Source organism: Zeugodacus cucurbitae, chromosome 5 (genome assembly GCF_028554725.1).
Source record: "Zeugodacus cucurbitae isolate PBARC_wt_2022May chromosome 5, idZeuCucr1.2, whole genome shotgun sequence".
NCBI lineage: Eukaryota > Metazoa > Arthropoda > Insecta > Diptera > Tephritidae > Zeugodacus > Zeugodacus cucurbitae.
Window position 1 is genome coordinate 37611902 of NC_071670.1, and position 27375 is coordinate 37639276.

The 27375-nt window shown below is 34.6% G+C and overlaps 1 protein-coding gene and 1 long non-coding RNA gene across 8 annotated transcripts in view; one reads left to right on the forward strand and one right to left on the reverse strand.

Annotated features, from left to right (window-relative positions):
- Lac_4 (Lachesin) overlaps window positions 1-27375 on the forward strand; it is a 398804-nt gene that overhangs the window by 324120 nt on the left and 47309 nt on the right. For all 7 annotated transcript variants that reach the window (XM_054230633.1, XM_054230634.1, XM_054230632.1 and 4 more), the window contains one exon: window positions 4233-4402. In XM_054230633.1, coding sequence (XP_054086608.1) covers window positions 4233-4402 — 170 coding nt within the window. The remainder of the gene's footprint in view (window positions 1-4232; window positions 4403-27375) is intronic.
- The window catches only part of LOC105211965 (uncharacterized), a 159826-nt gene that overhangs the window by 67507 nt on the left and 64944 nt on the right, over window positions 1-27375 (reverse strand). The window contains exon 3 of the long non-coding RNA XR_851695.3: window positions 14967-15017. This is a non-coding gene — a long non-coding RNA (uncharacterized LOC105211965). The remainder of the gene's footprint in view (window positions 1-14966; window positions 15018-27375) is intronic.

Below are 27375 nucleotides of genomic sequence, written 5' to 3' on the forward strand. Positions count from 1 at the left end.
AGTCGTGGAAGACAAAAACTGACAAGCTGAAACACCTGACTACGCTAAATGGCTACATTTGAAAACTGCACAGTAGTGTAAAATTTAAACAAACTACTAAACAAACAAGCCCTCGCATGACACTATCCCTCAATATTATTTACACAACATTAATTATCACTGAGCATATTTACAAGCAACTGCTCAGCTTCCGCTTGACAGCAAATAGCAGAAACAAAAACAAAACTATTATCAAGCATTTATTTTATAACATATCACTTTACTTTGTTTTCGCTTGCAGCGCTGTGTGAAATTTAATTCATTTTATATATTTGTTATTTACAACTTATCACGCTCGGAGGATAATTACAAACTCACACACATACGGACACACACGTATACTAATACAAGTGAAAGCTTTTAAATCACTTTTTTGCTCGACTCATTCACTTGTAATCACAATCCACAATGTTGCATTTATGTAATTGTGGCATGCCACAAGTCCATTTAACGCTTGCTTACAAAGCACTTTGTTGTTGCTATTGTTAATGCCATTGTATTTTATGTATTTGCCATTGCTGCCTGTTGGTCGTTTAGTTGCGCTGTGTTTGTTTGCGCCGGCGAACCCATATTCTCTCGCTTTTTGCACTCTCTCTGCAACTTGTAGCATGCAACGTGCTTGGCATACTGGCCAACTATATTATATGTATGTATGTATATGTGTGTGTATTAAATGTAATATCTAACTAAGCCTCTAGCCTCGGTTTAGCCCTTTGTCGGCACATCGTTTTGTCCCATTTGCTGTTGTCATTAGTTTTTATTAGTGAAACGTTGTTGTCCGAACACACTTGTGTCATTTGCGTGCCGCCATTGTCCTTAAATACGACGCACACACACACACACACATCAACACCTCTATATGTGCAAATATCATATTATTATTTGTTGTTGTTGTTGCTGTTTTTGTTGTGTCCTTTGTGTTGACACCGCTCTCGTGTTGACAACACTTAGTCATTATACAATAACTGACATTAGCACTTTATAATTCATAATTGCTAAAGTTTGCAAATAACGTGCCAACACGCACGCACGCACACACATACACACACCAGTGATCGCTTACAAACACCAACAAGCAGCCCTTTGTTTAAACAAATGTGCGCTTACGACTATACAAGCATAATCTCTTTAATGCGTTGCCCCCTGTGGTCGTAAAATTATGTAAAATGCTAAGTCATTCGGGCATTTGCCGCTCACGAATGGACGATTTGGATTCGAAAGTTATGGGCGTTGGTGGTGGCATAAAAATTATTATTCTCATCAAATGAGAAAAAAGGGTTTTTGAAAAAACTGCTGTATTAACAGTAAGCAGCACCCTTTTGTTAGAGAAAACAGTATGGCTAATTATATATAAATATATAGATAATTAAACCAAAAAGAATAATAACAATAATTATATTAAAATATATGTGGTTTTTTAAGTTAAAGATAGCCTCAATTTTTCGATGATAAGAATTTTCTCATTTGCGAGAGGCATATATTTCTGATTTGCGGTTTGAAATTTTATTCCACTTTGATTTTGTGTCTAGAGTGGGCAACTGAAAAAGCCGTATTCACAGGTTAACTAAACTATAACACAAGCCTTTTCTTGAGTACTTGAAACACCTTCGACAATTAGTCTTAATTCTTTTTCCAATACGTGGAGAGCGTAATCAAAAACGAGATTCAGATCAAATTTAGTTTGCTGACAAGAAGTTTAAATTAGAAGATATTCACACTCAGATGGTGTTGTTGTCGGATAGAAAGTACCATCAACCAAAAGCCCATAAAACAATCTAGCGAATATAGCAGCAAATTCCAACTTCTATATATTGCAATCGTGGTCGAATTGCTTTAAGGTTTCAAAAAAAAATGATATTTTTTAATTTAATTCGAACTTATAACTATTCAAGAATGTTCCTTTAAAATTTCAAGATATAGCCGATTTATGGTGGAAGCGACGGCGAGAGCGCCTCAAAATTTTAAATGCGTTTTTCTCGAAACACTGCTTTTATGACTGGCGCATGAGGTTACTCAAAACCTATTAATCCAATCGGTTCCAAATTTTTATACGTTATTCTATACATATATAGCTATGATATGAACTAGGAAAAATCAAATCGGTGAAGATCTTATTTACTTTTCAACTTGATTTGTGGCTCAAAAAAAAAGGCCAAGCCAAACATGTACTCTTCTAATCGCTTTAGAGTTTTTGGTTTCAGGTGTTCCAGTGAGCGGAAACTGCCACTGAAAAGAAGGGCTTTTGTCTGATCACAAAAAACAACAACAACAATAACAAAAAAAATATGTAAAATTTTTTTCTTCTTTTTTAAGTCTTCAAATAAATGTATGCAAAGTTACAACCCTACAAAATAATTTATGTTCATTTAGCAGCCCACTGAAAATCGTCAAAATTTGAAATCGAGAATGGGGGTCCCATTAAACTTTTGTAGGCATAGAAAATAGGCTGATAAAAATCCTTCTTGTTGAGACCACAATAGGCGAACCCGAGTAAAGGATTGAGAGTTCTACAGCAATTCCCGAGAATAAAGCTCAGAATTGTAACCATGGTGAATAAAGTATTATAATTTTTGTGTATATAATCCCAGATATTTGGTAGCTCTAGTAGCTTGAGGTTAGTTCATTTCCAATCGAATGCACTATTTCCGTCTCTTTTTAACGCTTGTCGACTGTTTATAGCGAGCATTTACTTCAGTTGCCTCTCGTCGTCGAAAAGACTACGCGCGCCTGACGTCTTTTAGTTTACGCGCGACTTTCTCCTTATTCTGTTGGTATGAATGTTGTAATAGATGAAATGATGTGCGGATTCCGCGGAAAATGTCCTTTTAGACAATACAACAAATCAAAACCTGACAAATATGGGCTAAAGATTTATGCACTAGTGGATTCAAAAAATTTTTACACGTTGAATATTGAGCTTTATGCTGGGAGACGACCAGAAGGGCCGTTTCAAATCAGTAATTCAGGAAGTGATGTTGTAAAAAGGTTAATTTCACCAATTTCTGGAACCGGACGAAATTTGACCATTGGTAACTGGTTCACCAGCATTCCTTTGGTAAAAGATTTAGCCACAAATGATAAAATGTCTGTTGTTGGCACTTTGTGTAAAAATAAAAAAGAAATTCCCGCGTGTTTCATTGCGAAGGGAAAGCCAGAGTATTCTAGTCAATTTGGGTTTTCAAATATTTCTACCCTGGTATCGTATGTACCTAAAAAGAACCGATCTGTTGTTCTGATTTCATCACTTCATCGCACAGCTGAAATTGACACCAGCACTAACGAGAAACGAAAACCAGCTATTATAACTTTTTACAACAAAACAAAAGGTGGAGTTGATGAAGTAGATAAAAAGGTAAAACTGTATTCCGTATCAAGGAAGTGCAATAGGTGGCCATTGACACTCTTTTTTCACTTGCTAAATATTGCTGGAGTAAACTCAATGAGAGAAAATGATGTAGTTATCGAAAAAAGACGTACATTTCTACGAAAGAACATATGAAAAGAAGAGCTGATAAAAGCTTACCAAGAAGTTTGAAAAGAAATATAAGAGGTTTTTTGAAATTAGATGATGAACCCAATAGTGAGGTAAAATGACAAAAAAAATTCTTTTCCTGTAAAATATTATTTTATGATTACATAATAACTAAAACTAATAAAAAAAAAAATGAATTCCACAACTTAATCCACTTTAAATCTCGCATTTCAATTGAGGCGTCGAAAAGACTACGCGCGATCGCTTTTGTTAAAAAGATGGCGCGCCCGCTTGAAGGTTAAATAACTTCCGTCTAGCAACGCTTTGTGATTACATTACTTCGTTGTATTTCATGTCTCAAGGCTCTGGTTCTGGCTTTTAAAATGAATTCATAAAACAAACTATATACATACTTCTTAGATTATATACTTAAATGAATTAACTTAATCTATTTTGTGAATATAAAGTATTTAACCATATTATATCCGCTAAAATTGCAAAGATTATTTTAAATGCAAATAATATCGAAGTCCTTGTTTATCTCTCTAGATCTACGGTTATTGAGAACTATAGAAATATATAGACTTTCTGCTAACCACAATTTTCTGGAAAGTAAGTTAATGTAAAATCAAAGATCATAATATTTTTTTTTAATTTTCTATATATTGAAATTAATCTTTTAGTTAAACTATTAATTAACATTTTGCAATATGTTTTTCAGGTTCCCTTGAGGGCGCCTCAAAACGCTTTTTCACCGATTTCCTGCAAGATATGCCAACCCCCGGCACTGGCGGTCCCACATTCGATACAACTGTAGCGACAAATATTACAGGGTTGGTCGGCAAGACGGTGAAACTAACCTGTCGAGTAAAGAATCTGGGAAATCGAACTGTAAGTACAAACATGAGATGTAATTTTAAGGTAACACTCTTTGACATTTCGTTGAAATTTTAGTGATTAGCGCATTATATCAAACACTAAACATTGAAATTGTTGTCAATGAGAGTCTGAATCTTTAGATATTAGAAAATTTACTAAAAGCCCATGCGAAAATATTAAGAAAAAATGTATCGCAAAAAGGTCGATAAATATCGAGTTAATACATGTTAATTGGAAATATTTATATATATGGAGGACATCGGCGTCCTCATCGCCTTTTTAGGAAAGATGCAGATTTTAGTAAAAACGGGTCTCTGCAGAGATGCTTGTCAATGATATATTATCTCTTATACAAGGTTTGATTTTCTATAATATTCTAACCAGAGTCGACTAAGGCCTCGAAAAGAAATTCGCTGACAAAAATAATAGTTAAAGCGATGTCTCCATCAAGTTTAAGAATAATTGGCGATTAAATATAGATCCTAAATATTTTGTTTGCTCATCTCTCAGTAGTCATCAGTGGTCAATTTGGAATCTTCAAAATGTAATATAGCATAATATACATTACAAATATAACGCACCAGAGCTTTTATAGACATAATGGGAGCTTTTATAGCCGTAATGAGAACTTTGAAAGCTTTCCACAACCAAAAACGGACTTATGATATAGTGTTTTTAAATGGAAAGACTTGAGACTAAATTTTATCATCTTTCCGAAATTTCGTGGCACTCAAAATTTGGATAGTATTCGGAAATTAAATCACAAAGCTTGCTAAAAGTCTTCAATAGCTAGTTAATTGAAAGAAGCAATGGTTTCTTTAAAGCAATAAATTTAATCTTTCTTAAACTCTTGACCTCGCCAAGAGTAACTCTTCAATCTTCATGAAAAATAAATATTTCAGAGTTCGTCTTATGGATTCACCTTGATAATATAAATAAGCTGCATAGACTGCATTACATGATAAACTGTATCCATTACAAGCTATCTTCAAGCTTTAAAGTTTCCCTAAGACACTATCTAACAAAAATATATTTCCACCATCGAGTTTCGCTCCACCAATTTCCACTCGAATGGCTTACATTGTTGAGGGTTGGGAAAACTTACGTAATTACTTAATTGCCGAGCACACAACAAACAAGACACAAAAACTACTACAAAGTGTGAAACAACAACAACAATAAAGTGAAACTGCCATTATGAAGTAACAAATAATAACAACAAAAAGCAACTAGAAAACTAAGTAAACAAAAGCAGTCAATTTATGGAGCAGAGAGAGCGAGAGTGGGCGAGCGTGCAAGAAGCGGAAGTAGGCAGTTGGGAGGCGTTTACACTGCTTATTATTAAAATTAAATAAATTTTTTTGCTTTCAATAAATACCAAAAAGCATAATGCAGCTGGTGACTAAACAAAAATGTCAGTCTTAGAGAGATGCTGCCGAAAAATTCGACAACTCGGCGTGCGAGCTGAGTGTTTTGCTCGGCTTTGCTTTGTAACGGATATGCGGCGAGGCAACAAAATCGGCGCCATCGGCGCAGCGGGAAACGCTTTTGTTGTAATCTCTACTGCGACTGCAGTGTTGGCCTGCTTTTCGCGCCCCTGCAATGTGTAGTCATAGTTATGACTAGAGAATTTTGTTCAACGCCGCGTACGCGTGTCGGAATGCGCCCGTTTTTGTCTCTACTAACATAATATAGCTTTCACACTGTTGACAGGCGAAAACACTTTGGTGAAAGTTTTAATTTCATGCGTGAATTGTTTGCGCTTTTTCCCACCGCCACCGTCAGCGCAACTGACACAGACAATGTAATAGTTAAATATGCTTTTTGTTGCTACATAAGTGGCGCTCCTGTTGTTTTCGTTGCTTTTGTTTGGGGATAATGCAAAAGAGTAAAAAAGGGGAAAAACTGTCAAAGCGTCGACGCGGCATTTCCAGCAACTTTCGGCGCACAAATATAGTTTCAAGTTAAGTGTTGCTTTGCGTGATTTCTGCGTTTATTGTTGCAATTTGCTTAATTTTGTTGAAAATGCAGAGCAAACAAATATTTTCGGCGCGTTTTTCACTTCCTCTCATTTTTTAATACTTTTTATTGCTCACATTGCTTTGTAGTATTAAGCCAACAGCCGGGCTTACGCTTGCAAGTTAATTTGTTGCAGCCTTAACTGGTGTGTGAGTGTGTTTGGTTTTGTTGTTGTCTCTGCATTTTGCCAACGCCATTCGAAATTAATTAACTGTAGGAATATTTGAGTGCACAAAACTATGCGCCGATTTTCTCGCTTTTCCAAAAAACAAAAAAATGAAAAACGAAAAAAAAAAATCCCATCATTCGGGGCGGAAAGGGATAGAAAAGGAGGTGGCCACGCGTTTAACTAGTAAAGTTGTGGGACGTACACAATGTTGTGCGAATAGAGGCGACTAGTAAGTGCAAAGTAGTTATTTGGGTCACTCTTATTTTGCACCCCACACACACACAGCGCTACACATGTATATATACATATATGTATATCTGTGTGTGTGTGCGTGTTGAAAATAGGGTTTTTTGTGCTTGTGCACGCAATTATGTGAAAGTGAATTAAAGTTGAATGAGCGCGCATAGTTGTTGGCCAACAGGGCGTTGAATGATGGGCGAAAAGAGCGCACGCTTTTAAATCGTTTTTGCCTCGCAAACTGGGTTGGCATAATTGAAAATTGTACTTTGCATTACATCCGCTAAAGTGGTGTATAGAAAATGTGAAAATACTATCCGTTTTTTTGTTTTTGCTTTTTAGGATATTAAAGCGGTGTTCCAGTTTCTAGGGTTCTTTGTGAAATTAGCTAAATTAGGTTGATTTTATTAATTTGTTGTTTTTTTGTTTATTTCCGGTTGCTTTGAAGTTATTTCAAGTGGAATCATCAGTTGGCAAGCAAAACTGAATTCGAGTGGTATTGACTTAAATATTAGCTTTTGGTATTTTCGAATTAATTGTAATTGTAATTTTTTAACTTATTTTATAATATTTAACCACGCCAAATTGCTTAATAACTGTTTTCGACTAGTAGTTCTGGCATTCTAAATTATACCATCAGAAATATAGTGTTTTTATAAGAAAGAGTATATAAACTTTAATATTATTCGAAAGACCTCCCATATCAACTAAGTTTTGCAATATTTTTTTTTTGAAAATTGGCAACCCTATACAAAAATATCTCAAAATTTAACATTTTATGACTATTATCTCCCTTCCGTTTTTTCAATGCTTTATAAAAAGTGTTACAGTGATCGGATTTAGTTCAAATATGCGACGTTTCGTTCGATAATCTGTTTCCATCTAGACGCAACTTCATAATACTCCCTCGTAGCAGCCCCTTTCTTATTTGCGAAGAATTCGGGAAGCCATCTTTCACAAGCCACTTTTGAGTTCAACTTTATACCACCAAGGGCGTTCGCCATGGACAGGAACAGGTGGTAATCACTTGGGGCTATGTCCGGGCTATATAGTGGATGCGATAAAACCTCCCATCCGAGCTGCCGCAGCTTCTGTCGAGTCATCAACGAAGTGTGAAAAACTACACCTTTCCTGTTGGTCAATTCTGGACGCTTCTGATCGGTAGCCTGCTTCAAGATGTCCAACTGTTCGCAGTAGATGGTAGAATTAAGCGTCTGGCCATATGGGAACAGCTGATAGTGAATGATTCCTTTCCAATCCCACCAAACACACATCAAAACCTTCTTCTCCGTCAATCCTGGCTTGTCCACTGTTTGGGACGATTCACCCATTCGTCTGATATTGCCGTATGTGATCCATTTTTCGTCGCTTGTCACCATCCGCTTCAAAAATGTGTCGAGTTCGTTCCGTTACAGAAGCATATAGCAGTCGTTGATTCGGTCTAGAAGGTGCGCGTTAGTGAACCCCATGTTTATATGTCTGTAACTGTGGAACGCAATATTCAAGCTGATCATGCATAGCGTCGTTTTGTATGTTATGTCAAGACCTTTCAAAGATGTATAGTATTGCCAGATACGAGCTCTGTAGCGCTTTATACATAGTCGCGAAATTCAGAAGACAAAAAAGCGGAAGAGAGATATTTGCCAACCTAATATTTCCCTCAAAGTATACTTCAAACCTCAATTTTGTCTCCTAGCTTGTATTACCATATTTACTAATTTCTTTAAGAGCTGACAACCCCATTACAATATGCGCCTTTATTCCAATTAAACATTAGGCGAATAACTTCTGTGACATACATATGTATGTTGTTGAATTTGTTTCGTAGTTTGATGGATTGTTTAGTCTCAGTGAGTGACTGAGTTTCCAAAATAAAGGATAACCCTGAATGATTGAAGTATCTCTGGAATTGAACACCTAGTCAAATGTAGAACTATATTACATATTTACAACTAATGAAATGACACCAACGAGTAGAAATTGGTTTCCAATTGAAGTGAGAACACTACACAACAATAATGACACGACACTACAACAAAGCGATTGCATTCAACTGTTCTGCGGCAAATATGTGGTCACTTCAGGTGACAGTTGTGATGGCTACAACAACAAACTATGCAACAGTTCGGTGTAATACCAAAGTAGCATCACACCTATATTATCAACACATAACAGCCATAGATCTGATGAGCTCTCATCTAACATTATTCAAACCCTCTACTCTCACAGACATGTGTAAATACGAGTACGTACGTAGCATTGGTCTCTCACCTCTTCAACACAACCGTTTGCGTTGCATTCATTTGCCGCGCCACGAATGCATTGGATGGAATTGTTTCACTAATTCCCAGCTTTCACGTCAAAGGATCCGTACGCATCACTTCGGCCCACTTAGGCGTGCATACACTTATAATACGCACTATTGACGATAAGATGGGTGCTCAAACTCAGGTGTGGTATGTATCACTTTGACAGGCAAGCCGCAATTGTGGTGAATATGAATGTCAATTGACAGTCGAATGTCACTTTGATTAGGTGCATTACAGCTTTGTGTATTTATAAAAAATGTTATGCAATTGCTTTGGCTCATTAGAGTGCACGAAATCAAGTCAGCTGGAAAATAATCAAAACTTTGTTGTATAATGTGAAATATAAGAAGCTGAAAGGTGACCTAGGACGATACCTGAGGCGAGCTACTTTCCAAACTCACGTCAGCATAAATTTCACATTTTATCTTATGTGATGATTATTCAAGAACCCAAAAGAAGGTATTGAACGCGAAAGCATACATTGATAGAGCAAGAGGAAGGTCAAGAACAAAATGGAAGGACGAAATAAACGAGGATCTGAAGAAGCTCCGATTAGAAAACTGGAGAGGGGCCGCAAAAGACAGAGTAGCTTGGAGGCGTATTGTTCAACAGGCCAAAGCTCACAGAGAGCTCTAGAGCCAAATGATGATGATGATCTTATGTGAAGAGTTATACTAATTTAAAGAGGTTCAAACCGTCTTTATACGTAAATGATTGGCTAAGTATAGTTTAACCTAACAAAATTATTTTAAATTATAGGATTAAAATACACTTAAGTCAAGTCAAGTCAAGTCAAGTCAGGTCAGGTCAAGTCAAGTCAAGTCAAGTCAAGTCAAGTCAAGTCAAGTCAAGTCAAGTCAAGTCAAGTCAAGTCAAGTCAAGACAAGACAAGTCAAATTAAGTCAAGTTAAAAAAATAAAATAAAAATAAATAAAATGCAAATTATAAAACAAAAAAATTTGCATTCTTACACATTTCCCAAACCACAATTTTGTTTATACTATACTCTTCACATTAAAATAAATAGTATATTTTTCGTTTAATTAAAAATTCTTTAACCACAAGGCAGTACTACGAAAAGTTCCAACAAAGAAATACACGCACTTTCATTAGTTGCACTTGTCACACCGGTTGTACTTAACCGCAGGAACTGTGGTGTTGCAAGTACAAAAAGGTGACCAACAGAGAATACGAGCTATCAAAGCAGAGAGTGCGAGGTGCATTTACAAAATGTCACTTCATTTATTATTATTTTTACTAGAACATTTTTGTAGAATTTCAAATATATAGTTAATACCGCAAAAACACCTCAAAGTAGAAATAAATGTTCAAAAATGCTATTTTAACGTCTCACTGTCTTACCTCTGAAAGAAAACTTTTCAAAGTCCAAAAGTATAAAGTCCACCTATGACATTTCGAAAAATAATAATAACAGTAATATTATAAAAATAAAAATGCATTCATGCATGAAAACTTCCATGTCAGTTGAGTTGTAAGTAACAAGCAATTTTGCTGTTGGCCACAAGTGCCACTTGAATGCTGGCATTAACCGCAATGATTTGAATTGTATTTCACATTTCTATTTTCCAGAAGCTCGCACGATAATGAAACAAGTAGTATAAGGGTGCATAAAGTATGCAGTGGACAATTGAGGTGAGGTGAGGAGGGAGTTGAAGAGAATGTGGAATGTGTTGCCGCAATGCGTGTTGCAGGTGTTGCTGTTATTGTTGTTAGATATTAGCATATACCTTGCATGTAGCACAAACGCAGGTATTTAGTTCACGCTGCAACTGTGTGGCTCGAATGAGGTGTCATGTGCATGGGAACCCAATCGGAATTTGCTGGACGTGGTAAACATGTCTACTGAACATAACTTGCGAAGGATAACCTCCTAAGAACATCTAGAATACATATAAGTGAATGCATTCTGTTACAGACTATGACTACTGGAACAACTAAGAAGAAACTTCTGAAATAATCTAGACTCCAAGTAACCAAAAAAAAAATTCCAACAGGGCCCTCAACATCGGCCATAAATTCCCCTTACAGCTGTGTTCATTTGAATATGCAAATGATATCGTTGGACTGCTGTTGTTGCTGCCACTCTCGACTGACCGCAATCGTCATTTCCATGCCACATTGGTGGCGGCGGCAATAGCGGCAAATGCCAAATGCAACACTGCACCTGCACACACATTTACTCAATTGGAAATTTGTCTGCCAATATGAATTTCTAGATGTGTGTCTGTGTGTGTGCTTGCAATGGTGATTGTTGATGCGCATTCATCGAATGTGCTGTTGCATTTTCCACCTGAATTTCACTCTAATTCCGCTGCAACATTGCATAAGCGTTCACACACCAACAACAACCTGTAAACTATAGTAGCTACAAATATTGAAAAGCATACAAGCAGGCGCACATGGCAAATCGCTGATGTGTGGTTGGCCAACAACAACAACAGCAGCAACGTTGGCGCAGAAAAGATCCGCTTTGCACACATACATACATACAATGTAACACCACGACGATTTGTAACTTTTGTTGATTTATTCGATGTTTTTGGTTGATTTGAGTTTTGCTTGGCGGACTGTTAAGAAGCTTTGCGGTGGTGGTGAGGATTAGACATATGCCACACAACATCTGCACGCATATATATTGGAAGAATTGTAAGTGAAACCGCAAATGCATTCATCTAACATGATGCGGTTAGGTCTCATTTCTTTTACGTTTTCTTAAGATATTCTTTGTACTAACTTAATTTAAAGTACGTCTTTATACCTTTTTGAAGGTATATAGCATATTGAAAATGTGACCAGAATATATAAATGTGACCAGAATATATAACTTTATGGATTAAATAGTGGAAGCTGAGTAAGGATAGAGTCTCTGTAGCAAATACCTAAAGAATCCTCCCATATTTGCGACCACATGAGAACCTATATTTTGAAATGGACTGCTCACATACAAATGTGGGTTCTGTATAACCTCATAATCTTGAAGTTAAGGTGGCCAACAACACTTATTCTTATGTTCAAAAAGCTTATTTGATATTATCATATTTATTATCAGGCAAGTTCTGGAAATCACGCGATTTCAATACGGATCCAAAATTACAATTCGTACGACTTCATTTGACTTCGAATTTCAATTGAAAATAACTTATTTCTTTGTGACAGTTGACAAAACAAATAAAAAAGTAGTAGGTGGTTCAAAATTTTAAATAATTTGAAATTAAATAGTTTTTATTAAAAAACAATATTTTTTATGGCCCTAGAATCAAAAGGTGGCATTTGACAGATCATTATAATCCCCTGTCTGCACCGGATTCCACGTGTGCTCTGCTAAAATGTTTCTACTTGTCGACTTAAGATAGTTTCTTTTTGTTGAGGTTTGTTTCCAGCTATCTGTTAAGAAAGCATAAATTTTTAGAAATACTCAACGAAATAATAGCTATAGTCGGAGAAATGTCCATATTTAATTTAATAAAATTTGCTTAGGGTTTTCGCTGAAGATTTATATCAACGTTCAGTTGGAAAGGAAATCGCTATTGCTCTGGGTCGAATCAGAATTTTATACGAAATGATTAATGTTTTAGAATATATTTTGCGCCCGAAGTGGATTATTCGTGAATTCCAGAAAAGCCAAAATCATTTTGTGCAAGAATTTGGAATACCAAGACCTAAAGACCTACTTGAGTCTCGAAAACATGTAGTGGGTTTGCTGCTTTTGGGGTAACCACGGCTTCCCTGCTTGACTGTGGACGTGCTTCTAACCCAAAACTTCTCGAATATTATATGCCCTCAAATGCCGCGGAAATTCTACAAATCCTAGCAACACATGCTTTATTATTTGTTAATATATGATTATTGATATATAATAACATTATTTTGTTTCATTAAATACGTACATTGTAACAAATGTTCCTTAAACAAATCGTTGATTTGGATTCAAAATCGATACTCATTTGCAGAACATGGCAATAAAACGTTTTGGTGACGTTGAAAAAAACAAAAAACGGACTATTTTAAAGGGCATGTCAAACGATTTAAAAACGGAAAATGTGAAAATATTGCCCGAAAACGATTTGCAGAACATATTATTATTTTTATTATTTGGTGTTTTTAAATACAATTCTGGAAATGTTTGGAAAGGTTCTGTAAGGTATTTTAAAGACATTTATGAATTTTAATTTGACATTAAATCTTGTAATATATTCCTTTCTCTTGCTCTTTTATAAACTATTTAACCTTATACCACTCTAGAACTATAAAACACTCCTGAGGAATTTATTATTCATTATTTAATGTCTTGAAAGTAGTACCAAAATACCACGAAAAAAATTAGTGCAAAAAATAAAGAGTTGTTAAGTCTATGTATTACTTCTAAGCTCATTGAAATTATTCAGTAAATATGAAAAGGGGTTCAGTATAAACTCAAATTGGTGAATATAAGAAATCAAATTTTCTTTCAGATATCTGATAAAGGTCGATAAAGTTAGTGTAATCTTTTAATATGATATTCTCACACTAAAAATTGACCGATTAAAGGGGTTTTTAAGACAAATTGAAATGAGATTTGAATCAAAATCTTTTGTAAAAAGCAATCAGTATAAACTCAAATTGGTGAATATAAGAAATCAAATTTTCTTTCAGATATCTGATAAAGGTCGATAAAGTTAGTGTAATCTTTTAATATGATATTCTCACACTAAAAATTGACCGATTAAAGGGGTTTTTAAGACAAATTGAAATGAGATTTGAATCAAAATCTTTTGTAAAAAGCAATCAGTATAAACTCAAATTGGTGAATATAAGAAATCAAATTTTCTTTCAGATATCTGATAAAGGTCGATAAAGTTAGTGTAATCTTTTAATATGATATTCTCACACTAAAAATTGACCGATTAAAGGGGTTTTTAAGACAAATTGAAATGAGATTTGAATCAAAATCTTTTGTAAAAAGCAATCAAAAGTGTTAAGGAACATCGCCTTATGATTTAGATATAAATGGCATTGAAATAATTATATCAAAGTTTATATCTATCACCATCTATATTATGAATACATTGTCATATTTTAAAGACAATTACACATTTAAGGATTAACAGATCTGTCACTGAAAAGCAGTTTGGAGGCCTTGTAGACTGTATTCAAAATGTATCACAAATCACTAGCTATTGCTTATTCATATATGTATATTACATATCGTGACTTCACTTCGAATAAGAACTTAGAAACAACACGAGAGAGGTAAGGAAATGAATTGAAGTGAATCCGACGTTGATCATGTACAAAAACCTATAATTTTCAAATCGATTTAAAATCTTAAATATGTGTTTAGAGGATACTTGTTTTCAGATTAAGTATGATAATTTGATAAACCTTTTCAACTGTACGTTCAAGAATTACTAATTCTAAAGCGAAGAAAGTGCGATAGCATTTTGGGTTGACTGTTCAGTTTTGAAAGAGCAATGTAAATAATGTGAATTGGGTACATTTTTCTGAGACCATAACATGCATAGATTTAGGAAAATAATATATAGTAATATATAGATATGCACTGTAAACAATTCAACTAGGTATTGGACCTAACCAATTTTCTCAAGGGTTTGCACCAATGATTACAATAAATTTAAAGTCAATTATTTCATTTCTATCTTCGAAAAAGGAAGAAATTACTTATTTTATGACCAAATCTCTCGAAAAAATGTTTTTGACCGATATCTCAAAATAAATCATTTTTGCCATATGGTGTTGTAGAAATGCGAAGTTAATAAAATGGTGAATTTAATATCAATAAAATATTACTAATATTTTAAGAGAGAATATTAAATGGACTCACCGCATTGTTGAATAACTTTTAGTCATATCATTACAACTGAAGAACTCCAAACTGAAATAAAAATAACAAAAAATCAGTTTCAATACATTTGCATACAAAAATTGCTAAAGTACATATAAATATAGAACACAGCTCATTAAAAATTCTCTATAAACATTACAATATAGATTGAGCTTTTTAACAAAACTAACTTTTGAATAGGATTTAACACAAACGCGATGGATAGCAGCAAACAAACAAAAATACTACACGATTAACTTGCAGAAAATATGCAGATTTCGCAATAAATTATTCAAGCAACATTTCGTTTGAATTTTACAAGAAAAATATTTTGCATGTTTTGAACAAACAACACAATCAATCGATAGCCAATACGACAATGGCAGATATACTAATCTGCGTAGTCTACGGAGTAACGCAGGCGGGAGGGCATGCATATAAATCTAAATATTTAAGCATTTATATTTATGCACACATGTACGCAAACATGTAGTACAACAACGAAAACATTTGAATAAGATTAGACACTTGAGCTGGCAAAGCGCGCTTCGTGTCCTTGAGAAACGTCAAATGTGATTTATATGCAAATTAATAGCAACCAAATCTGCAGCTGTAATCGAAAATGGCAACATTGATTCGCATTATTTCACCCACAACGAAAACATGTAAAATAATTTGCATGCGAAAAAAAAAATTTGCTAAGCCTTGAATTATTTTAAATTTTTTTTGGATAATATTTGTGTTACTCATACGCCATGCTGTGTCGCTGGCTGAGAGGAAAATGAAATGTATGCTGAAAATTGGTGTAAGTATAAAATTTTAAGTTTTATAATATTAATATATGTATAATTTTAAATATATTTAATAAATTGAAATAAATTGACCTCTGTACTGTCATAAAAGAACAAAAAAATATTAAAAAATTTACTTTTATATTATTTGTTATTCTATTTTAAGAAGTCTGTCCTATTTGTAATAACTGGGTTTGGGTCTATTTGAAAAATATTCGAAGCTTATGATTGATAAGTAAATAATGCGTCAACCTAACCGATTAAATAGAGATTAATGTAGAAAAATCGAACACGGACACTCGCCTTGCGTAGGTAACTATTCGGAAAGGCTTTAAAGGGAGAAAACGCAACTGAGCGTAAATAAGCAGACATTGCAAGATTACCTTTTGTACACAGAGGATGGGCAGCCCATCAACACATCCACACATATGTACATACATATGTTTATACTATAGTTTATAGTTGTGTGTCGGCGCATATCTAATCACGAGCCAAAAGTCACTCACGTGTGCAACTGTCGGTTTGATATGTTGTTGCTGGACCGCTGTCTATTGCACATTTCCAGTTCCCTTACACGCCTGACTTGGCTTTGTTGTGTGAAACTGTTTAAGCAGATGCTTAACGAACTGTATGTCCACTATGCAAGCATTTATACGTATACATACATACACACATATGTATATCTCCTTATTCCACATATTTTTATTTAAAAACGGGATAAAATTTACTGTATATGAAAGAGAATGGTTTAATACAGTGCCAGTTGCTTTTTGCCTTTGTAGTCATTTACAGCTTTCATGCAGACTTTTATTTTCCCTTGACTAAATAAAATATTGTACATACTCATGCTTGTCTGCTTACTGTATAGACTGGCTTATTGACCGCCACTTCATCACCTGATAGTTTAGTTACACACTAATTGTGTGTTGGCGTTGAGTTTGCTGGTTGAGTGACTACCATTGCGACGAGCGCTTGTTCATAAATACAAGCCAAGCTCCGGTTTGCTGTGAGTGAAGAGTTATATGTCTGCACATTTAATCTACACTCCACAAGAAAAAATTTACTCAGTTCACAAGATTTTCGGTTCTACGGACTGGTCGCAGTAAATATACTATATAGGTATACGTCAAAAAAGTAGGACCGAAGTGAACTTTTGAATGATGTATTTGTATGTATGCATGTGCTAGAGAGCGCATGTAAGCTCCATTCAATATCGCCTGTCAATGTGCAATGAAGTGTATAAAATTATTTCAGTCTATGTTTTTTTCGGTGCACACAAACCCTCATCTGCTCGCACACAATCAATCGACAGTAGACTTAAGGGTGGCGTCCAAAAATCCACTGCCAAGCAATATCCGCTGGGATCCAAAAGTTTTGATTTTGACATACTTTTGGGCACAATTGCATCAAACTTTTCAATCCAGTCAATCCACGCTTATTAGACGATTAAGGTACTCAAATGTTATCTGGCTTTATCGTTTATCAGTTTCTTCAAATTTTCATCAATTCAGATCAGCCATTTCAAAAAGAAAAATTATTGTAATCACTACAAGTTTGAGTTCAAAATTAAATTCTCGAATACTCAACAAAGTTCATAATCAATAAGAGCACAAAAACGAAAAAAAATAATGACAAAATTGTAAAGCAGCAATAGCGCCCTAATTTCCATTTCTTCATTGACCCAAAAATTTGATTTACTATACTTTAAAATACTTTGTGAGACTGAAAAGTTTGCAAGAAGTCAAGTTCAAATTCACTTATTGGCAGCACATTCCAACAGTTGCACCCCTTACATACATATACATTCGACAACAATGAATTCATTCAATTGCCATTAATCATAGCATTTGAAATGAACTTTGCCGCCATTGTCAACTCCCACTCCGCAGCAACAACAACACTTTATCAAGGCCACTTTACTCCTGTTGCTAGTCGGGCGAAAAGTTTTTGCTGCCAGGACTGCGGCTGATTGACATTACTACAGTCGTCGCAAGGGGTTTACCGCAATGGCGCATGCTGTGCGACTGAAAGGGTATTATGAGTGGGCGCAAGTGAGTCGAAGTTCCTGCGCATCCGTTGCTATCACCTTATGTCGTATAGGAATCCCGTAATGCCTCGCTGTAGCTATGCTCACAACTTCGAGCCTATCTTCGCCGATTCCCTTGGCTTTTCACTTATCTCCGCCAGTTTACTTTGTTGCTCTGCTACTTCACTTGCTGCTGCTGCCGCTGACTGCTATTCCACCTCGTTGACACAGTTTTATTTTTATTTATTTACCCGCTTTTTATTTATTACTGCAATTACCACCTTAGACGTCGTCATCATTGTCAAAGCCATCGACGTCTACAGTCATTGTTGCCGGCAGCGCAGCGCGTGGTTGGTTGTTAGCGTCGCAATGAAACTTCCAGACAGGAAATTGCAGCATTATAACTCGAGCGAAAGTGAGCAGGTATTTCACTAGCTTTGCTGCTTTGCGGTGACAAAGTCGTAAATCGAATGCGGCGTTATAAAAAATCAAGTGTACGAAGTAGGTGATGAGCTTTGCAGTGGCAGAAATACAATCAAATATAATGTAAAAAGTTGCCAACTTAAATTTGTTGAAAACAAAAACACAAAGAGCAACAAAAATGTGTGTAATCAGTAAACTTGGTTATCATTTGTGGGCTTGAATAATATTTGTTTATTTATGTTGGCTGAAGTTGAAATGTTGAAATTGTTAAAAATAAAATCATAGCAGACTTGGTTTTAAAGTTTCTTAAAAATATAAAGTTATGGAATTTAGATGTCTGAAATGAGACATTATCTAGAATGATTTTCAAATCAGATAACATTTCTTTTATAAAAACGAGGCTGTAAAAATTTAAACTGCTATATAAAGACTTTTTACGACCACTTCAGTCCTCTTCGACGTAAAGTTTCATATCACACAAGCCACTTGTTGATCAATCTCAATCGAATTCAAAATCTATCGACAATTACACCTATCATATTTTCAACTTTCGTTTTGAACTTCTTGTTGATTTTGAGCTTCAGTAGTGGTCTGAAGCAATAAAGAACCTACAATATGCGAAAACATGAAATAGAACACAAATATTCATTCGAAATTAACTAAAAACGACTTTTATTTACTCATTAATACTATAAATGGACAGCTTGACTTGACTTGGTTTGCATATACAGTGACAGATATTCGTTTAAACGCAGCTAACGGGAGTTTGTTTGCAGTACAAAAACCCAGATTCGTTGTTGTTGTTATTTTTAATGCATATTTTTTTATTAACATCATAAAAATGAGGTAAATATTCGTTTAAACGCACCTTGGCAAAGAGGTGAAAACATTTTTTTGACTAAAAAAACAACTTAAATAAGTCGTAAAATAAATAATTGGTATCTTTAGGTTAATTAAAGAGTAAAATTGTTTTATCATTATATATATGTTTAAGATTATATCACGATTCCGGAGGAAAAATACCCGGTGACTCAAAAAAGCTCAAATCAATATTTACCATAAGGAAGGTTATTTAAATCTGGAGATCGGGCACAAAATTGAAAGATCAGATGCAGTCGTGAGCCATTAAAAAAAAAAAACATAATAAATTTTTGCGTCAAAAGTCCAACGAAGGGCAATGTAAACCTTAATATTCGCCAGATAAATCAAACCACTAAAGAATTTTTGAACTGCAAAAAAAATAATAGATAATTTGGGATTTCCAGTGGCAACCAGGCATATTGCTCACATTTTACATAACAGAAATTAGTTAAAATGGAAAAAACCGGTGTGCCAGCCTGATTGAAGCCTCATCACAAACAAGTGCAATTAGACTACACCCGGAAACTCATGCAGTGAACAACTGAGATGGATGATGTTGTTTTTTTCCATGAAAAAATATTAAATTTAGATGGTCCAGGATCTTAAAATTGTTGCTGACATGATTTGTCAAAAATAAACTTTGGTGGTGGCAGCCTTATGGTTTGGGAGGCATTTTAATCGAGAGATAAAGCAAAATTCAAAAATGGATTCAAAATATACACCGAAATGTTGGACCATGCTCTCATTTAATTTTTGGATGACAAAATGGATGAAGATACCATTTTTCAACAGGATAACGCAGCCATTCACGCTTCTAAGTAGTCTTTACAATGGTTTGTAAATTGAATTGAATGCTTCAAATGAATATATTTTTATAAAAGGCGTCAAGCAGCTCTGAGTCAATTTGCTCCTAAGGTATTTTTTGACTGAGAAAGAAGAGTTACTAAGTCACTATTAGCGCAAGGTCGCACCGTACCAGATGCTAATTTATAATTACAGCTCGTATAGTTTGTTTGACTCATCACTATCTATATCGAAATCGAAACCAGTAAAGTCTATGAACAGAGGAATGCATTTCTATACATTAATTTCGAAAATGTAGAAGCACCTAACCAAAGACATTGATTTAAAATCGTAAATGATTTAAAATGGTAGGAATCATTAAAGTAACACAACAGACGAAGGAGAAAAAACTGTACTCAAAAACAACAACGTGCTAAAAAAAACGCTGCTCATGGCGATAATTTGTGGCTTTGTAATTTTAACCGAAGCACTTTAAGTTGTTGTTGAATCGCCGCACCACACCCCGTGCTACATTTATGTATATCTCCTACACTTGGCATGCTCGCGCAATTTGATAAATTTGTTTTTTGTGTTTCTCACTTTTTTTCACTTCCTTCTTCGATTCCTGCAATTACGGCAAACACGTTCGAGTGCCACGAAAAAAATTATGTGATGAAAAAAGTGAAAAATAACGAAATGAATGAAACACTCAAATAAAATATAAGGAAATTTAACTTTCCAGCTGAGCTAACAAAGCAAATGAGCATAAAAGCCAAAATGGCAGCAACACGTAAAGCGCGTTGAGACATGCATCAACAACAACAATGACAAAGTCACACTCACCAACTGGCGGCGCCACCCTTTGACCCGTTGGGTAATTGTTCATGTTCGCTCGCAGCGAAAATTGCGCCGACACAAGTGCTGCTCATCGAAGGAAACAAATAAAGGTATGGCGGCGATTCGATGGATGCGTACAACCGAAAGAAATATAGCGCAGCGCAGCGGATGGCGAGGCAAAGGGAAGAAACGGATGAATGAAAACAAGAGGTGAATATTGTAAACAAAACGGAGCGGAAGTCTACACTGTCCACGCACCAGTCAAAGGTGCTTCGCTTCGATTCAAACGGCTGGCTGGCTGACTTCCTGGCGGCGTTGGCGGGTCAAACCAACAGCAGAAGCCTTTATATTTGTTCAATGCTTCGTTGACTTTCATTACTATCTATAACTCGGGCGAAATACGCATTTCCTCCACAGGTATGCCGTTGGTGCAATCAGCAGCAACATAAATCAAGCATTCGAATTCGACTACCGCACCACACTGACGAAGATATATGAGTTGAGTGGTTTCCTTATGTTAACATATGTCATGGCATGCCATTATTTTTCTGACTTTCGGCTACGACGCGTTTTTCATTCCATCAATTTTCCTTAGATCACACAGTGTTTTTCTGTTTTTTTTTTTTTTGTGATGCCCTGTGGCAAATACTCGGAATTTCGTTCGTTTCGCACAAATATTTTCGTAGGCATGTCAAGGGAGCGCCTACAGTGACACACACACAGACACATTCACACTTTGGTGTTCTCACTTCGTGTATACAGCAGGCAGAGTTATTGAAATTAAGGTTAAATAAATGTCAGAAATTGCAAGCCACGAAACTCAGCAACTCTAGGCAGCTCCATGGCATTTATCATTGGTATTTCACAAAAGCTTTGTGGGTGACCCACCAGTCGCGGTGTGAGTAAAAGCTATTGGCAATTTGCAAATTTTGTTTGCTTTTAGCGTGAAAAAATCATTGGCGGAAAGAATTTATTCAATCCACCTGAGTTGACTTCGATTGAAACGCAAAATTTCTCGTATGATTGAGCATCTCAAAATGTATTGAAGACACGCCTTATGCACTAGGAGAGATGGAGTTTGAATTTGAAATCAATGATATACAAAAATTCATTGGTATAAAAATTATTCTAGTGGGGTTATGTGTTGAGACGTGGAACGTTTCTCTTATCGCACATTAAATCCATTATTATTTCAAAGTAAAACAAAACACAAGAATAAATATATTTTTAGCTACCAACCAGCTAATCATTTTACTCGGGGTTGAGGTTCTAGAACTGAACCAAAATAAAGACTTTGGACAATTATGGAAAATCCCACCATACTGAAGAATAATACTATCCGACTTGTGGAGAATATAATTTGAGTGTTTTTAAGCCCTCTTCATTTGTCAAAATTCAATAAATTACCAGTAACCATGGTAATAACATCAGGGCTGTGTTCTTTTCGCCACATCTCAGATCGCTCTTTTTTCAAGCTGCTCTCATGTAAAAAAGGTAGATATAAAAGCAATAAGGAAGTTATCGAATTGAATACCTCATCAAAGTGGTATAACCGCTATCTTCAATGATGCCAAATTATATAATTTAGACCAAATTGATATTGTGAATTTAATGTCTAAAATTAAAATAAACATTTTTTAGTTAGTTTGAATTAACAATTATAATCCCTACTGAAAATAAAAGTTCACTGTTCTAACCTTAGTGTTTATTAAAATGTTTGAACAACTGGTATAAATTGTTCACTACTCTCTAACTCTTGGTGAATTGAAGAGATCTATTGTAATGGATACTAAGGTCATTCTGAAACTATTTTCTAGTCAAATGCAACGGGTATTAACACGGACGAATTAGTTTGAATGCACGTATAGAGCTTTAGATTATAGTTATCAGCGAATCATATTGGTCATATCGTTCATGGATAAGCGAAAGCTATGTGCAAAGTGGCTGCCACAAAGTTGACTATTAACCAATTATCATTATAAAAGGTTCATGAAAACGATGATTTATTTACATAGATTCGGCTTCGAACTGTTTTTGCTTCCGCAGCTACTCAGTTCTTCGAAACAGGGTTGTTTTTTATTCTCGAATCTCAAGAGAATATTCACTCGAAATAGAGATGATAATATTATTGTTTTTAAAAATCTTTTCAAATCTGCTTTAGAACTCACAATTCTTATGAACCACTCAAAAGATGTATACATAAGACAACATCTTAAATGTTCCAAAACCATTTCGGACTTTAACCAACAGTTTGTAATTTGTCAGCACCAAAACTTATTAAGACACATACATATATGTATACGTAAGAAACCAAGACACTTGGGAAACAAAGCCACATGCAGATGAACGAGAGAAGCCCACTTCGCAAACATAAATTAACTTTAAACGACGCTGGAGCGGCACACGTGCCACACATATGCCAAGTTACGGAAGAAGTTATAAATCATGCAAGAACAAGAGTAAAGTATGTTATACATATATGAAGCAGTCAGCTATCGGCGAAAAGAATCTCAACTATGTGTGAGGATAATATACATACGTGGCATAAGAGCATAAGTGTATATATTTTACATGTAGATATATATGTATTTGGTACTTGCTTGGACACACACATGTTGGTATGTAAACTTCACAGGGGAACCAAAATTCTTGAATACTTTAAATTAAATAAATAAACAAGCTACAACAACAAAACCAGTAACACATTAGATTATTGAAATCAAGCAGCACAATAAACTCAAGCGTCTCCGAAATAAAATTGAAAAAAATTTGAAAAAACTGAGAGAGTGGCAAAAAAATGTATTAATGTGTACACACACCATACATTCAACCATTATTTACCAAGCATTTATAACTTTTTCGCCTCCTTAGAAATGTTGCCACGCTTTTTGTAAAGTAAATAAATATATATTTGTTGTGAAGTTTAAATTTTGAGTGAGTCAACGCTTAAGGCATTCCAATATTTGTAAGTGTCGAAAGCAGACGCACTCCACTTGATTCTCGACGAATTCTGGCACTCAGCTTTTAATGCTATTTTCACTTACACGTTTTCAGTTTCTCAATGCTTTTTCGAAACTCTAAAAATCATTTCAATAATTGAGGTTACACTTTCTGTTAGAAATTTTTCAATTTTTTGAGAAGAATAAATAAATGAAAATAAAATATATGAACTGTAGTTGTCACTGTCAAATGCGGTTCGGATAACTGTCAGTTACAAGTTATTTTTATCGACGAAACATACATATTTCTACAATGTACAAATTGTGCTTGCAAATTGCCTTTTTTATTGAAAGCGTTTTGGTATTTACGAAAAATTGAGTCCGTTCGGTGATATATTGATATTGACATGTTTAGCTGTTGTTAGTATTTTTCGACGTCAGTACGGCAATCAGCTGGTTTTTAACCATTTCTCCCCATAACAGCCCAGTTAGTGCATTTATTTGCACGCTCTTAATGTCAATAATGGACGGAACGTGCCGAATGCTTTTCTATCCCGAAGCCATTACAAGCTTAATTGTGTGTTTTATGTCCATTACATTGATACATATATACATTTGAGGACCGTACTTTATAGAACAACATACATTTTATTTAAAGTATTCTAGTTCTTTTTCTAAAAGATTGTCAGTTAGAATATTGCGAACATAGAAAAAGCATGATTAGTAAAGCTCCGCCATTAAAAATGTTTGTGCGCCAAAACACTCTAAAAGTTGAAGTGGAAAACCTTCAAAAATACACATTTAAATAGAAGGGGGTGGAGTGGAGTGATATTCTTAACAATATTAATACTAACATTTTTTGACATATACCAAGTAAAAATTTTCGATAACAAGTTGTATTATATTAAAAAATTGAGTGTTAGTTGATATGATCAGAGGATAAAAAGTTATTATTTCGAAAAATATATTACTAAGATTGAATGGTCGCTATGTATCTCTTATGAATAACTATAGAGATAGATTATTTACAAGGTGAAGAATAATCCCCTGTCGTTGACCTTTAAGAAACATATAGAAAAATTAGCTCGGTATATTGACCATTTCAGAAAATATGAAATTAGACCATTTGTCACCATTGGATATCAAATTACACGTAGTCAAGAGGATCCCTTTTAAATATACTCCATCCATTTCGAATATATGTACTTCCACCAATCAAGAGCAGATTTATATATGTACTTCATTTGTTCAATAGTAAGTAAAAAGTAGACGAACTGTAAAGGCAAGCTCATCATCTCTGTGATAATCATCTCTCAACAGTGAAGTCTTTATAAATTAAATGGAACCAAAGCATTCAAAAATTGTATTTCTGCCAATAATTTTAGATTTTCATACCCATCTCTTATACATATATACCTAAATATGTAGACAGAACAATAATCATATTAATGGCAATAAATATATTCATAGCAATCACCATTCCATAGCAATCACCATTCACTGGCATTTATGTGAACAGAATTAATAACACAACGCAGACCATAATTGTGGTTTATTTTCTCAAACTGTCTGTTGTTTTAAATATTCAGAAAAAAATTCTTTCAAGAATTCAAGTTGCTTAAGAATTTAAGTGTCAAGAGTTCTTAAATTTTAACTGAAATTGGTATTGCGATTGATTCAAGAGCTCATCAAAAGTAGTGTAGTAGGTGGTGAAGTATGGTTTCATGTAAAGTTAGTATGACAGAGTTAGATTTTGTATAAAATTGTACATTTCCTCTGACAAACTACGGAATATGAGCTTTCAGTCTAGACACGCGTCAATTGCCAACGACAATTTAATTTATACAAAATGAAATTTATTCAAATTTCTATTGAATAAAGACTAAGAGGAGAAAAAATGAAAAAGGGGAATTACATAAGTGAGTGTAAGCCGCAAAAATACATATCAAAATCGAAAGCTTACGTATAAAAATCACTCAAATATATTTATATTTTTGTTTTCTTACTTATGCTGCCAGCAAAGTTGTGTTATCTCTCTCATTGTGCTCTTCGTTTTACCATAAATATACAATTTACTGTCATTTTCCGATATAGAATTACGAAAAGATGGTTATTATGGAGAATTTGCATTTTAAATCGATGCTGTTATTGATTTTTCATTTCGTCAAGTCTTCAAACCTCAAGGCTGTTAGCTATTTATTTTAACTAAGGTTGAGTAAATCAGATTGCAAATATTTAAATGATACTTTCGAAAAAAGCTAAGTGTACTAATTTACGAAATAGTATATTAAAGACAAATTAGTGTAATTTTTTTACAAAGAGATTTAAAATTTTCTAAATTCTCGATCATGGTATTTTTGACAATATTTCCATTCCTCGAAATATATTCATATAGTACATACTACATATGTATAACTTTTGGAATTGGTATATGCATAAATACATATTTCGGTAAGCCTTAAATTACTAATATACAATTATAAAAAAATATTCACATCACTCATATATCACATTTTCATATATTTCAGAACAAATATTACAAATACCTCTAAATGGTGTATGGCGTATAAGTAACTTCGTAGTGCGATAGAAAGTATATATGTATGCATCTTGTAACCCTTGAACTTAGTATGTGACTAACGATTTTTAAAGCTGTAAAATATTAGAATACGATCATCATATAATATTTCGAAACATTTACATCATCATCATCATCACATTAAAGACACTTTTCTAGGGACCACTGGGCGTATGAGTAATATTGAAGTTGAGTATTATTTCTTAGTGTTTGGTTAGGAATTAATATCATTTTTTTCAAGCTCCGTCTTGAACTTATAAAAATATGGAAATACTTTAATTATTCCTAAATATATGTCCAGTATTTTTACTTATATTTAAAGTGTGTGAGAGAGAGAGAGAGAAATTATACCAAGAAGCCGGAACTTCATTACTTTAAATTCACACTTTAAACACACGACCTCTGCCAACGCATTCCATTAAGTAGTTTCAATTCAATTATTCAAATTTATTCAAAAGTAAATAAGCTGCGCGTAAGCTTTATTAGTACGGTGGTGGTTTTAATATCGAGAGCTGTTGCAATAAAAAATACTAAGCGTGGTAATAAACATAAATTGAAATAAAGTCAGTCATGGAATTTATGTTAACTGTAGCCTGGCAACAAAGTAGCCACAAAAATATCAACAAATCTCCCACAAAAAAAGTGTAGTTCACTGGTGGGAGGTCAGATTTTTGTCTGTCAGTCAATCAAAACGAGAAAGTCAACACAATCTGAGGGAGTAGACAAAAAAGTGGCTACAAATACACATTTAAAGAATATTTTTTATTTGCCATCCTGGCATGAAGCTCTAATACCAAATACAATGAAAAACACGAGGGGCGAGAAAAAGTATGCAAATGCTAACAAATATCGAAACAGCTGAACTTATTAAAAGTGCAAATCTCCGGCGCACGCTCATGCTGTGCGACAGTCCACAGGCATTACATTTTGTTGCGGAAATATTTTTGACCAACTACAAGCTCATGCAGGCGGCGCAGTGAGTGGTGTCCTTTATGTTTTCCTGCCGACTATCAGCGCCAGCATGACCTGCTACATGTCCTGCTCCTATGCAGCCAATTTAGTCGGTTCTACTCTTTATTTTCACTTGTATTTATTGAGCAGCAAAAGTGGGAAGAAAAAGCCTAATAAATTCGCAAAAAATGTACATGCTGTTAACATCCGGTTAACAGTA